The sequence below is a fragment of the Trichosurus vulpecula genome, chromosome 2, assembly GCF_011100635.1.
Source record: "Trichosurus vulpecula isolate mTriVul1 chromosome 2, mTriVul1.pri, whole genome shotgun sequence".
NCBI classification, from domain to species: domain Eukaryota; kingdom Metazoa; phylum Chordata; class Mammalia; order Diprotodontia; family Phalangeridae; genus Trichosurus; species Trichosurus vulpecula.
The window spans coordinates 179,157,345-179,172,345 of record NC_050574.1 but is presented as its reverse complement, the minus strand read 5'-3'; the positions used below and the strand labels follow the sequence as shown (position 1 = coordinate 179,172,345).

Sequence of the window (15,001 nt, the reverse complement as noted above, 5' to 3'; positions counted from 1 at the left end):
CTACTCGGCCCGCTGTACTGGCCCCGGGGCATCTGACCCCGGCAGGCGGAGGCGTGGATGGAGTATGCTGGGTGCCGCCCTTCCCGCGCGGTGGGCGCCCGGGCGCTCGGGGCACTGCCCTCCACTCTCTGCTCCGCCGCCGTCGCGCCCGCTGCGCTCCACCGAGCTGGAGGGCAACGGGACTGGAGTCCGCCCGAGTCGCGTCAGGGAAGAGGCGGGGTGGGGGGTGCGGTTAAAAGCAGCTGCAGGTGGAAAGCGAGTGCCTTAACCTAAACTCCGCAGGAAACCCCTGAACTTCCTGCACCCAGGCAAGAGCCTGGGCTGGAGCCGGGAACGCAGCCGTTACAGAGGGAGGTGTCAAGTGGCCGCCTCCCTGGGCTGAGGCATCGATAGGGGAGTCCGACCCCGGGAACAAGCCCAGCACTGGAGGGCGCGCGCACCTCGCCCCTTCACATGCTGCCCAACTGACCCTCCTCCCCTCGCTCCCCTTCCCTCAACATTCCCTCCCCGTCCGCCCCCTCCATCACTCACGGATCGCCCACACGCCTGCCACACGCCACTAACACAGGTAAGCCCTGCGCCACCTTCCTCTGCCAGCGCTGGCTGTAAGGAGAGGGGTTTGGGGACTGGGGTCCCGGGTCGGGGTTGTGTCAGGACCTGGGAAGCTGCCCGCCCAGCCCGTATCCACACCCCTTAAGGAAGCTTGGTATTCGTAGGGTGGTCCATCTCTTTCCTTCCGGTCCTCCCTCCCCATCGCTACCCTAAAATGAGAAGACCCCAGAATTGCAGTGATCGATTCCTCCCTGGGAAGTTATAGGTTGGTGGAGAATCCATTAGCGGCTGCTGAAAGAGGAGGAGGAGAGACTCCTTGAACTCTTGGAAACTTGGCAGTCATGTGGGGCGTGCGCGTGGGGGTTACCAGGAAAGAAGGAAATAGGGTTTGCTAAGTACATAGATAAAGATGAGCCTTGGGTCGGGGCTCTGGTATCTGCCTTGTCATCTGTATCCTCCATCAGGTACATCTGAGTCAGCGGCTGTGCCAGTAGGACTGGGGAGAAGAACCCAGGGTGTTTTCTTACTGAAGTGACCCCCAATGCTTAGTCGAGGGAACATGCCTGGTTTGACTATTAACCCAGGCTGCTTCTTAATTGACTTGCACGACAGGTTTTATAAACTAATTGTGTATAAGCAGGCAAGGGTATAGTGTCTGGCCTTTCCTCACCCCCAACCCCATCTTGTTCATCCTAATTGTCCTTCTCTTGTATTTGTATGATCTTGATATTCGTGGGGAAAAGGTAAGAAATCTTTAGAAGACATTTCAACCAGTAGTAACTCCCAGGTACTTCTAACCACCTTGCCTTCATGGCATGTGGCTTCTGAGACTTGTCAAACCCTAATGCCTAGAGTGAGGACAACAATAATTAAGAGTAATTAGTGACACACCTGATTATAAAGGAGGAAACTGAGGAAGGTCACTTCCCAGTCCAGCAAAGGAGACCCATCCCAAAGTATCACAATGTGTCATCTAACCTCCCTTCCTGGAAGAACATGGATGGAGTTAAGGTGAGTGCATGCTTGACAAGATCTCACATTCGCAGGCCCAGCCTGAGCCAGAAGAGCCATCCAGCCCCACAGAGCCAGTGAAGCTTGGGCTCCAAAAATGCCATTGTCCCCGCCTTGCGCCTGTTGGTAGATAGAATCCAGTTGTCGACTTATGACACAATTGATTTGATTGTGGAATCCAGGATCACTGCTTTATTTCCCTTAGTTGAATTTGTTTTCTAGTATAAAGTACCTTTCATTGCCCCAGTTTTCATCAAATATAGTCTATGTCCTAGAAGAAAATGTTCTGCCCCCAATTGCACTTCCCTTAGAATTTCTGGTCTTTGGGATGCAGCTCAAAACTGTTCTTGTGCAGACCTTTGTCTGTTGTTTGGATCAAACACAGTCTTTGGGAGTTGTTTCGATTCTGCCAAGAAGAGAAAGACCAAGGAGGCATTGAGAGCTGGAGGGAAAGGGTTAGCCAACTCCATATATTAATTGGCAATTTCAGCACTTCTAGACTCCGATTTACCTTGGCAAGATCTAAAATCACTTCCTCCCTTCCCAGATTACAGTTGAAAAGTGTTGTGTTGTTTTTTTTTTCAAACAACTGGATTGCTTCAATAAACTAAACTACATTGATAATTTTTAGCAGCTTCTGGGGCTATATATGAAGACAAGTTCTTTCTGTTTGTTTTGAACGTCTTTTCCACTTAAGGCCAAATTTGGGGGTGGAGAGTGTCAAGAAAATGACACTTGGAGTCTGACTAAACATTTTCTGGATCCAATGGGATATTTGTAAAATGCTTAGTACTGTGTCTGGTACATAGTAGGCATTTAATAAATGCTTGTTCTGTTCCCCTCCCCCCCCCCATTCCCAATAAGCTCAGAGAGAATAGCTACTGCTTTATTTTTGTTAATAACCCCAGGGCCTAGCCCAGTTGCTGGCACATAGTAAGTATTTAATAAATGCTTGCCGAATTGAATTAATTTAGAGGGGAAAAAAATCTCCATATGTCTACTCTCATTTTTACACGTAGACCATTGTGAATTGTTGTGCAAAATTCTTAGCTAAATTAAAATTTGTGAAGCATCATTAAGTTTTTCACCTACATTGGTTGAATCTGCATATTTCATTAGTTCATACTGATTCTTCTAATTAGTAATAAAAAATACTAGAATTGGGTCAGGAAATAAGTTTTTAGTCAGCTTTTCTAGTTCATGAGCTCTGAGTCTTTTAAATGACTCCCATTACCTCCTTTGGAGGCCAGAATTAGAAAGACTTCTTATTCTTTATTCCCAGGGTCATTTCAACCTGATTATACTAAAATAATTGGAAAGGAAGCAGATTTGCCTGAATGAACCGAGACTTTGCTAACAAGCCTAAGAGTCAAGACTTAACTTTATGTAAGTCAACAGGAAGAAATTAGAAGATAATAAAATTTCATCTATTTAGATTATTAAATAGCATAAAGAGCTTAGATACTAATGCACGTCTCAAATGTCAGCTAGTTTTCTACACATCTCCATGGGAATTCTAAATTTTAGTAAACAGAGAACATAAAAATCTATTGACATGCATGATCAATATTAGTTACAATAAATAGGGACATGCTGAAGTTCTATTTTAAAGGGTCTTTGTAAACCAAAATTCATAAAGATCAATTTCTTAGGAGACTAAGAAAAGGGCAGAGGTTTTTCTAAATTTCTAGTAAAGGTAATCTGAAAAAGGAGAAATTTTGATTTTTAAATTTTGTTTGGAGAATCTTTGTTTTTGATTAATACTAGTTTCAGCTCCCCAAAACTCACTAACTTGGGAGAGGTTCTGATTTTTTTTTAAGTATCCTACTAACCTTACCTTTATCTAAACCTCTGTAAGTAAAAAAAGGGTTGGTCCCAAAAATAGAATAGAAATTCATTTTAAAATCTGAGGGCAATTTAAAAACAATGAGTTTTTTTTTAACAGGTGGCAATAACTCTGAAATCTGAAAACAGAGTAAAGAATTGCATTATGATACAGCTTGGGACTTCTGGGCAATCCACTGCTGTAGAAGATTAAGGCCCTCACTTCTTAAGGACAGAGACCTTGATCTAATTATCTTCTCTTCACCAAAATCACTGTGAGTTCCTTGAAGTAAAGCTTAGAGCAAAAAAGGTTGGGGTAAGGGGAGTTATTTTGTTTTTCTTCCTTTTACCAATACAGGCACCCAGCTTTAAACAAACTGGGAATTAAGAGGCCTGTGATCTAGTCTCAAGTCTATTAATTATTCACTAAGTGACGTTAAGGAGATCACTTCAAGTCTTTAACTCAGTTTATCTATTTTTAAAGGGGAGTAATATTAACCAGAACAATAAAGATACTATCTAACTCAGAAGGTTCTGCTGAGAATCAATGAAATATTTTGAGATAGCTTGCAGAGTTGTTTTTTTTTGGTGCCTTTCACTATGAAGCTAAACTATTATTGAATCTACAAGTTGCTATTATATTATTGTAGAAAAAAGAAGAATTGGAATTAAGATCTCTATTAATACCTAACACAGTGCTTGGCACATAGTAGACACTTAATACCAGTTATTTGTGAATAAATATATCCATTTAAAAATTATACTATTTTGGGATAGAATTATGATACGTCCAGGTACTTCGAAGCAAGTTACTTTGGAGTAGGGAAAGACAAGAACTATCTTCTTATTCACAAAGATGCCTAAACTTTGACATCACCACTGGAGTCACAGATTTTCTTTTTTAGTTAAGTGTTTAGCACTATGATTGTGGCTTTTGTAATATGGTTGTGATGCTGAATTACTCAAGTTAATTATGCATTTCACATTTTGAAAAAAATTCTACCAATCTCTTACAAATTCAAATGCCACTGTATGTTCTTAAGTTGAATTATGCTGGCACTAAGCAGTATACTCTTTTCCCTAAAAGAGGTAACCAAAAAGTCTTCAGTTAAAATGAAGTTTTGTTTAAATAGACAATGTTAATATTTTACTTTTTATTGCAATAGTTCCTCTCACAAGGCCCATAGCTTTCTTGAAGCAGAAAAGGAAAGAGATATTTAGTTTGTTGAAATTGGAAAGTATTTAGAAAAGTAAAATTTACATTTGGAAATTTATTTTTTAAAAAGCATAGGCAAATCCATAAAGCATGTTTTACCTTCTATATTCTAAATATTCTGTAACTGTAATATTTGTAAAGAATCATCCTAAATGTATCATCTTTATTTGAGAGAGAAAAAATAGAGTAAGCATAGATTTGGAACTTATTTCATCTAGCTTTTACCCCTTATGATTTACAGTTTGATTACAAGTTACTGGAATGTCACAATGACTTCCAAACATTTTAGAGTAACAGTACATTAATGCAATTAAAGTGAATTGAAATTTATTTTGAAATCAACCACAAATTTGAGAATTTCACAGATATCCCTATCTGGAAACACACTAGAGTATTCCAGGACCATCATTGGGAACCATTGCATACTTATTTGAGGGAAAAACATACATATATACATACATACACACACACACACACATCACTTAGATTTACCTGGAAATATAATTTCATTTGTTTTCTTCCCACCCAGGCTAGAGATTTTGCTAGTATAGATCAGTGGTGTCAAACTCAAACGGAAATGACTGGTATAAGATATGTAGCCCTGAAGGCTACATATTGACTTAGAAAACCACATATTAACATTGTATATGTTCTACTGTATTATTTTTTTGTTAACTATTTGCTAGTTTATATTTCCATAGGGTTCTGCTTGCACCTAGGAGTGTTGCTGGACCACAATGCACAGTGTTTGACATCTTCAGTATAGGGAACTCGCTCCACAGACATACTTTCATGATTCACCTCTAATTTAGGTTTAAAGAGTTGCCCAGGCCACCAAAAGGTTCAGGGACTTGCTTACAGCTAATACATATCAGAGGCAGGACTTAAACCCTTTATTTATCTTTCTATTCTAAGCAACCTTAAAGGTCATATTTTAACCCAGGGGTGGGGAACCTTCAGCCTTGAGGCCACATGTGGCCCGCTAGGCCCTCAAGTATGGCCTTTTGACTGAATCCAAACTTCACAAACTTCACAAACAGTGACTTTTAGATTCAGTCAAAGGCTGCACTTGAGGGCCTAGCGAGCTACATGTGGCCTCAAGGCCAAAGGTTCCCCACCCCTGCCTCTAACCTCTTCATGAGAAAAGCCCACCAAAGATCTTTCAGGCTCTTATTATTAAAACTTAACATTATTATTAGTTCTCATTGCATACTTCTCCATTACTTATGGCAAGAAGAATTCAGGGGTCAGCCAGTGCTTGGGCCTTGGTTTCCTGATGCATAAAATAAAGGAGTTAGAGCAGTAATCTGCCAAATCCCTATGAATATGTATAGGACTTTGTAAGATTCTAGTTTCTAGTGAAAGTATAACAAATTATATATTCTCTTTCTCTTCATTTGAAGTAGTTTATCTATTATGTTTCTGGGATAGCTGTTCTCTTACTAGACCACGGAGAATGACAGATCATTGAGGTAGCTGGTGGTGCAATGGATAGAGCACTGGGCTTGTGGTCAGAAAGATCTGTGATCAAATATGGCCTCAGACACTTATCAGCTGTGTGACCCTGGGCAAGTCACTTAACCTCTATTTATCTCAGTTTCTTCTATTATAAAATGGGGATAATAGTCGCAACTACTTCACAGGGTTATTGTGAAGGTCAAATGAAATAGTCATACAGTGCCTGGCACATAGAAGGCACTATATTTATTGTTCAGTTATGTCCAATTCTTCATGACCCCATTTGGGGTTTTCTTGGCAAAGATGCTAGAGTGGTTTGCATTTCCTTCTCCAGCTTATTTTACAGTTGAGAAAACTGAGGCAAACAGGGTTAAGTGACTTGCTCAGGGTTACATAGATAGTAAGTGTCTGAAGCCACATTTGAACTCCAGTCTTTCTGACTTCAGGAAGCTCTATCCACTACACCACCTAGCTCCCCTAGAAAGGATGATGATAATGATTACAAAGACTAGCTAGGAAGTGCTTGTTGACTGGCACACAAAAGTCATTTATATAAATTGTCAAGTTACCTAGTAATGATAGTAATTAGATAGAAGACAATACATGACTTAAAAATAAAAAACATTCACTATTCTACAAAATCAATGCAGATTTATTGAACATCTTTTGTTCGGTATTTGGTGCTGTATGTTGAGACCAGAATCTCGCTAGGTTTTTTTCTTTATCAAGTTGTACCTCTCATTATAAGTAGATATTTAGATCAGATTATTTGTTAGCTGGATTAGACATCCCAAGTGACTACAGCATACCAAATGTAACTGTATTTAGTTTTAAAATTGACAATTCATAACAATGACATTCCTGCCTCCCATACATATGTCTAAATTATGTGAAATTCCTTAAAGATGTAATGTATACACATTAAGTGACTTCTGTGTACAAAGCTTTCTATTAAGGCCATATTCCTATGACTCATTATACCAAAGAATGGAGTCTAGGCTCCTACAGGCTTCTCACAAACTGAGCGCAAATTCCTTGGTCTTACCAAGCTGAAAAGTACTTAAGAAAGCCCTGGTAACTATCATTTACTTATCCTTCAAAAACCAGTAGTTCATTTTGCTGCTAGGTGATTAATGAAGGCCTTTTGGCCTCAGCAAATCATGAAACAGCCTCCTAAGGGGAAGAAGTATCCGCTCTATGAAAAAAAATCACAGGTTCTTAAAGTATTAAATTAAGTTTATGCAAAGTAACGTGCCAGGCTCTGAGAGAGATACAAAGACATGTAAGATGTGATGCTTACCTGGAAGAGCTCACCACGTTGTAGTTTTGTCCCTTTTCCTAAAGAAATGCACTATTTATAATGCCACTTTCAAACTGCAGTAAGACATTTATATCAGCTAGAGCTTTCTTATTTAGCTAGTGTTCCCTTCTCCTTTGCTTCCTGGCCATAAAAAAAAAACCTCAGAGGCTATTTCAATTTCTACTTGAAGTGGATTCCTCCAAATCATCCCCGACAAGATGGCATCCATCTTGTCTGAGAAGACCTCCAGAGAAAGGAGAACCTTCTACTCTTGGACAGCTCAGATTTTCCTTCTGTTTTTCCCACTTCCTTCTCCCTTTCTTGTTTTTCTTTTCTCTTTCTCTCCAAATCCCATGTTCTGGGGGCCCAGAAAAAGTCTAGAAAGGAAAATGGAGCCTTACTCCTGCCAGGGTTTCCCTTTAGCACCCTCATTTCTTTTTAGGTGGGTATATGGCCCAAAAGAAGCTGATCTGAGCTTGGGCTGGGGAAAGATATTTCCCCACCCTCTCCAGATGCTATCATATTTACCTTCAATTTTTCCTTTGAGGTGTCTCCCACACCTCAAAATTCATTCAAGCCAATGTGTGAGTTTCATGGTTTCAAGATGACACCATAATTTGCTAGTCTCTTTAAAGCATCAAATATTTGGCGTTTTTGGTGAGTATATGTAGTAGGGATAGGTATCATCCTCACTGTGGTGTCACTGGTACCAAGCACTCCCAAATGAGGAAAGTCTATGCACCAGTACAGACTGGTACCTTCCCTGTAGCTTGAGTCTTTGAGAGTTGCCTAGAGCAATGTAATGTCAAGTGACTTTCCCAGGGTCATACAGTCAATGTGTCAAACAGAAGCACTTGAAGCCAAATTTACTTGTATCCAAAGTCAGCCCTCTATTTGCTAGGGCCACAGTGCCCCTTGATGAATATGCAGTGTAATGAAATGACATGTAGAGAAAATTTTAAATTCATACAGCATCACCAGAAGAATATCATTCACATGGGGCTTGGTTCAGGTAGGAATTCAGAGTTATTAAAAGTGTTGCACATTTTCCCAAGGGCAATCCTACTGTTCTTCTATTCAACTCTGGGCTCGGCTTGTTGTCCATGCAGTGTCTGCCTAAGATATATCCTAATGGACAAGCTCTATGTGTTGTCCATCCAACTGCATGTCATAATTTGAATAGCAGGTATTTTTTATCTACCTTTTTTAATGTGGATAATTATGTCCAAATCTTTTGGAGTGATAAAGGTATGAGAAGGGAACAGAAGACATTCCTGAATTATTTTCTACAGAAGACCATCACTTTACAAGTACACAATTGTACTTGTACAAAAGTACAAAGAATATAAGATCGCCTTTGTGTTTATTGTTTGTTGACTATTTTTTAAAAATTTTGATTCAGTAAAGCAAAATGCTGCCTTAAGGGTTTTCCTCCAACATGCTATCTTCCATGAATATTCCCAAATTATACAGGATTCCTTAAAGATGTGACAACAGAGAGACCTTTGTTCAACTCTTTGGTTAGTGTCAAGCAAGGCTTAAAACAAGGAAATGTATTTTTGCCAAAAATGTTTGCCACCATCATGGATGATTTCCAGCATAATGTCCAACTGGAAGATGTTCTCCAGATTTTCCTGTTTAGAGGTGACATTTTTCTGCTTACATCAGTCCCTGAAACATTATAGAGACTCTGAAATGGCACACATCAGTACTCTAAAAAGGGTGCTTACATTGGTTTAAATGCATTAAGCCAACTTTTTTTTTCGATTTAATTAGAAAATAAGCCTTCATGTTACAAACATCAGGAACCTTTCTGGGTGGGTAAATTGAACAAGTAGTTATTAAATGCCTACTGCTTGCTCCATACCATAAAGATCTCTATCTCCACAGTACAAAGATACATAAAAATGAAAACAGTCTCTGTCCTTGAGGAGCTTATATTGAGTAGGAAAATATGGATAAGGACTTAGAACATACCTTTTATGGCTTGGCTGAAACCAAGGCTAAAATATACTAAACAAGACAGAGCCACAAGAACTCTACAATCCAAGGTTATCATAGACACTCTCCAGACTGACAATGATCAGCACATCTTGCAAAGTTTGCTCCATAAGATGCGGATTTTTCTAAGGATCATCTTTAAATTTACCCTTTTGGAATTTCTATAATCTTTTCCCCTCCTTTCAGAAAATTGAAACAACTTTTGTCTGTCTCTAGTCTTCTGAGCCATTTTTTTTCACAATTTATCAATCCAAGCTGCAAGTTGTTTTTTTCTTCCATACCCTGTGGTATTATTTATCTAGACTTAGTAATTTGACCTCATTCAATGGAATTTAGGGGATCTCTTACTCTTTCCTTGGACTTGAATTCCCATTTTCCTTTTACCCCTTATAATTTGACGATGATTTGCTTTGATGAAGAATACAAATGCAAAATCGAAATTGAATAGTTTTTTTTCTTTTATGTGACATAATCCCACTTACCCTAAATCGTGAACCTTTACCTTATTTATTCTGCATCTTGCTCCAAGCATAATTCTAAAAAGCTGTTTGTTGTCCTTAGCCTATTCCACAAGCCTCAGCTCATTCTTGGGCTTTAGCTTCTATGACACTTCTTAAAGTTCTAGGCTACTCTGTTTTTATTAACCTTTGGTAAAGACCCTCTTTTCCATTTAATGTCTTGGTTGATATTAATAATGGCTTGTTTGTGGGCATCTGCCTCTATCTTTTGTGTCCTCTGAGATTATGGGCTCGGGCTGCCATTAGATGGTAAACCCCTTGAGGGCAGGATCTTTTTGTACCCTGGGCACTTAGAATAGTATCTGGCATATGGTAGGGACTTAATAATATTTGTTGATTGGTTCATTGGTTGCCATGTTGGTTTCCTTATATACTTTCTTGATCAGCTTCACTTGCGATTCATGTAGTATAGTAGAACAAGCCTTGGATTGTACACAGAGGGCTTGGATTTGAATCCTGACTCTGCTGCTTGTTATTATGTCTATGACCTTGGACAAAGCATTTAACCTCCCTCAGTTACCATGTACCTAAAATGAAGTGACTGGACTAAGAAGTTCTTAACCCTTGAGTCATGTAAACCTTTGGCATGAATCCCTTCTCAGAATAATGTTTTTAAATGTGCAAAATAAAATACATAGGACTACAAAGAATATTAATTATATTGAAATATAATTATCAATATATTATAAGGAAAAAAGCACAAAATAAGTTCATAGACTCCCAGAAAAGAACTCTTTGACTAGATGATTTCTAAGGTCTTTCCAGCTCTAAAATCCTCTGACCCTATTTCTTTTGTGTCCTTCAGAGTAGCTAGAAGACCATTTCAGTACAGTAAACACAGTGGAGGGGAGCGTTTTCCCGTAATTGCTTCTGTGCATTTTGGTAAAGGGCAAGGTTGGAGATGGGAGAGAATGGTGGAGGAGATCTTGGAATGTGTGGCATAGAAATTCCTAATTATAATTTTGCAAGCCTTCTCCCAGTGGAGTATGCATTCCAACATCCCCATGCCCTGGTTTAAATGCATGAGAATTATAAATAAATAGACTTGAGTCCTGTGAGGGAAGAGTGTGTCTCTAGTACCTGTCCCCAAACTCCCAGCACTTATGAGCATGATCTTTTGCAAAAACAGAAGGGAGGAGTGCCCAAGAAAAACAACTGAAATAGCAGCCAGCATTGTTTGACAAAAAAAGTCGAGTAACATCTCAGGGCTGTGGATCGAGATGTATGTACACCTTTAGCACCCAAGTGACTCTCAGAGGTTAGGTGGTGGATGGTGGCAAGGGAACTAAAAATGTTCAAAGAGATAATAATAAAGATGCCATCACTGGAAAGAGACTGTCCAAGAGAACAATTTATGTTCCTGAGAGTCCAAGAAAGGCACCCAAGTAATTAAATGACTAAATATGTGAATAGTAAAACCAGTTATCAAATCATGTAACATTAGATGTGGAAGGAGAAAATCATATGCATCATCAGCTCCCTGTCACTCACTATGACTTCCTAGACCACAACTCTTTTCCTTTGTCACTACTCTCATATATTTAAAAAAATATTTTGATAGCGATATTTCAATACAGTTGGTTTCCTTTATATTGCTATGCATTTTATGTTCTGCATTAAAAGAGCACATGTGGTTTTTCTGCTTTTCTCTCTCTTTATGTTTGTATCTCTAGACGTGAATATAATGCTTGACACATAGTAAGAGCTTAATAAATGGCTTTCATTCATTCAAAAGAGGCCAAAAGGTGCAATAATTATTGCATCCACGTACAAGAAGCGTTGTTGTAAAGAAACTTTCGAAAGTCATAAAATAGATTTTTATTAATTTTTTGAAATAGAGGAAGGGATGCTTCAGACATGGAATGTATCATGCACTTTCAGATGAGGCTACTATGCTATAAGTTTTACTTTTTTGCTTTGTTACAAGAGCCTTGATGGAGTGGGGATGATCTGTAGATGTTTATAATGTAAAACCAAAATACACAAATAAAATTTTTTTAAAAGAGAAAATAACAGTCTAGAGGGCTTCTGTGGTGATGGAGAACAAAAAGGAATTTGCTTATAGTGCTGCAGGTTTCTTGGCATAAGGAAGGACATCTTTAGAAGGTTAATAAAATGGCAACACAAACTTTAAACTAGCTCCCTCTTCTTCAGTTCCTGGTGTCACTCACCTTGCATATATCAGGAGTAGCCGCATGAAAAGAAACTGTCCAGAAGAACATTTTAAGTTAAAACAAATTTAAAAATAATTTTTTTATAAAAGCATATAGTCCTTCTTTCCAAAGGCACTTTTAGTAGCCTTCAAAACTGGGCTTCTAAATACTGCAGCAAATATTTGAAGTAGAAGATTGGCCACAAGCTTTTGGCAAACATAAATGGCATACATGATGTATAATCACAGGCATTTTATTTCTATTTTATTCTTCCAATCTATTGAACAGAAAGGTTATATGTAACAACTCTGAAGAAAGACTTTTTGTAAACTATTTTAATGACTTTTTAAAAATCATTATATTTTAATCCTTTTGGAAAAACCAAACTGACTACATAATGCATATTTACACAATGAATAAAAAAGTGATGGGAATTAATTTGTTTACTTATGTTTCCGGATTAATGCCAAGAAGCCACTCAAATGCATAGTCTTTTACTTTTACTTGGATGAAGATGGCTGAACAGAAATAGTTGCTACTAGTTTTGTTACTGGATAATTAATTTCCCACAGGACATTCTGTGAACCTCCTGTAATTAAGAGCTACTGGGAAGGGGGGAGGGAGTAAGTATTTCTATAGCATGTACTATGTACCAAGCAATATGCTAAGTGCTTTTTTTTTAACCAATCTCTCATTTGATCGTCACAACAACACTGCAAGGTAGGTGCTATTAATTATCCCCATTTTACAGTTGAGGAAACTGAGGCGGAGGTTAAATAACTTGCTAGTAAGTGTCTGATGCTAGATTTGAACTCAGGTCTTCTTGATTCCAGGCCCAGCACTTTAACCACTGTGCCCCTTGATGGGCAGCTGCAGTGTGCTTGAGGCAAAAATAAAGTTGCCAAAGTCTTTAATTCCTGGCCTCTCTCATTTGATGTTTCCCTTTAGATCATTCCTTCCTCTGTCAACACTTCTCCAAAAATACCTGCGCAAAATCTGAGTAACATTTGCCTCTTTTTCTCATTAGGAATAAGTCGCCGACGAGATGGATTGGGGTACGCTGCATACCTTCCTTGGAGGTGTAAACAAACACTCCACCAGCATAGGGAAGGTCTGGATCACTGTCCTCTTCATTTTTCGAGTCATGATCCTTGTCGTAGCTGCTACAGAAGTGTGGGGAGATGAGCAAGAAGATTTCGTCTGTAACACACTGCAGCCAGGATGCAAAAATGTGTGCTACGACCACTTCTTCCCTATTTCTCATATCCGACTTTGGGCCCTGCAGCTGATTTTTGTCTCCACTCCAGCACTTCTGGTAGCCATGCATGTTACCTACAATAGACATGAGAAGGAAAGACAGTTTAGGAAAGGAGAGAAAGGGCTTGAATACAAAGACTTAGAAGAAATTAAAAAACAGAAGGTTCGAATAGAGGGGTCTTTGTGGTGGACTTACACTAGCAGTATTTTCTTTAGGATTATCTTTGAAGCTTCCTTTATGTATGTGTTTTACTTTCTCTACAATGGCTATAACCTGCCCTGGGTGGTGAAATGCAGTATTGATCCTTGTCCCAATATTGTGGATTGCTTTATTTCAAGACCCACCGAAAAGTCTGTTTTTACCATTTTCATGATTGCGGCATCTGTGGTTTGCATGCTGTTAAATGTGGCTGAATTATGTTACTTGCTGATGAAACTGTGTTTCAGAAGATCCAGAAGAACACAGGTTCAAAGAAATCACCCCAATCATACCATAAAAGAAAGCAAACAGAACGAAATGAATGAGTTGATTTCAGACAGTGGACAAAATGCAATCACAGGTTTTCCTAGTTAAAAGATTTTAAATTAAAATAGAACTGTTAATGACAAACCTGTAGCCTTCACCTGGCAGTTGGATACCGATACCAAACATTTATTCCCTAGGCTGATTTTTTATGGGTACCAATGAAATTCATAACAAATAGAGACTTAAATGAAATCTTTTAGGAGAATTAATCATCTACATTATCAGAAATGTAGTGAACAATTCTATAAGAATGGAAAGACTAGATTGATGGTGTGTACTAAAATATCTTTAAGCCTACCTTGAATAGACATTCTAGTCTGTCTCCCCCTCTCAGAGGGTGTGTTTCCTAAAAAGTTATTAAATATTCAGCTGCTAAGAGGGAGAAAATGTTTTGTCTAGAGACTGATACTATTATTATTACAAAGGTTTTTTTATATTATTACTTGTTTTAGTTCTGAACACCTATTCATATAAAAAGTATTTTTATATTGCCAGGTGTTCCATGTTGCTTAAGTTTGATGTAGTATACAATTAAGTCATGAAAATGGCTGCAGTATTCTTATGGGGGATGGGGGAAGTAAGACACATGAGTTTTAATAATGACACTGCAGTTATCTAAACTTTCAAATTATAGATCTGTTTTGTAAATGCAATATGTTACACAGCTCATTGACAACCATATGACCAATAGTGATACTATCGAAGTGGGGGTGGAAATGTTCTGGCTATTGTGTGTGCTGTTCAACACATTTGAAATGCTTTGCTTATTGTACAATGTGTTTTCACTGCCAAGATGTACCTTTCAGAAGGTATGCAGGACTGTATGAACCTGGGTGCCTTTTTTTTTAAACTAGCTTGGAAACTGGATTTCAGCCTGTATGAAGAGTTGAAATGTGAATGTGATTGCCTGAATAAAAGAAAAACTCAATTGCTTAAAACACTGTGGCTCTCTATGGGGTCTGTTATCTGAATACTAGGAGCCCCACTACTATGAATATTAACAGCATGCACAAATAATTCTGCCCAGGAAACCTGTCAAGTTACTATGGGTGGAACTTCCAAAGAGACTTTTGGAGGTTATTGCTACCCCATTTGATGTCAGAAGAGGAGGTTAAGACAGCTGTTCTTTTAGCTTTTCAGTCCTAGAAAAATACACAACTGGCCTTTAGTTTAATAGCTTGGGAT

General features: G+C 38.7%; 1 protein-coding gene across 1 annotated transcript; it reads left to right on the top strand.

The window, feature by feature from the left end:
* The first annotated feature begins 261 nt into the window (after nt 1-261).
* Nucleotides 262-14,751, top strand: GJB6 (gap junction protein beta 6). Its single transcript, XM_036745317.1, has 3 exons — nt 262-568; nt 3,509-3,662; nt 13,061-14,751. The coding sequence occupies exon 3, from the start codon at nt 13,079-13,081 to the stop codon at nt 13,862-13,864; it is 786 nt and encodes a 261-aa protein (XP_036601212.1). The 5' UTR covers nt 262-568; nt 3,509-3,662; nt 13,061-13,078; the 3' UTR covers nt 13,865-14,751.
* Nucleotides 14,752-15,001: the final 250 nt, after the last annotated feature.

Excerpts from the sequence above, each read along its gene's own strand:
- GJB6 (XM_036745317.1), top strand. The coding sequence starts at position 13,079 with ATGGATTGGGGTACGCTGCATACCTTCCTTGGAGGTGTAAACAAACAC.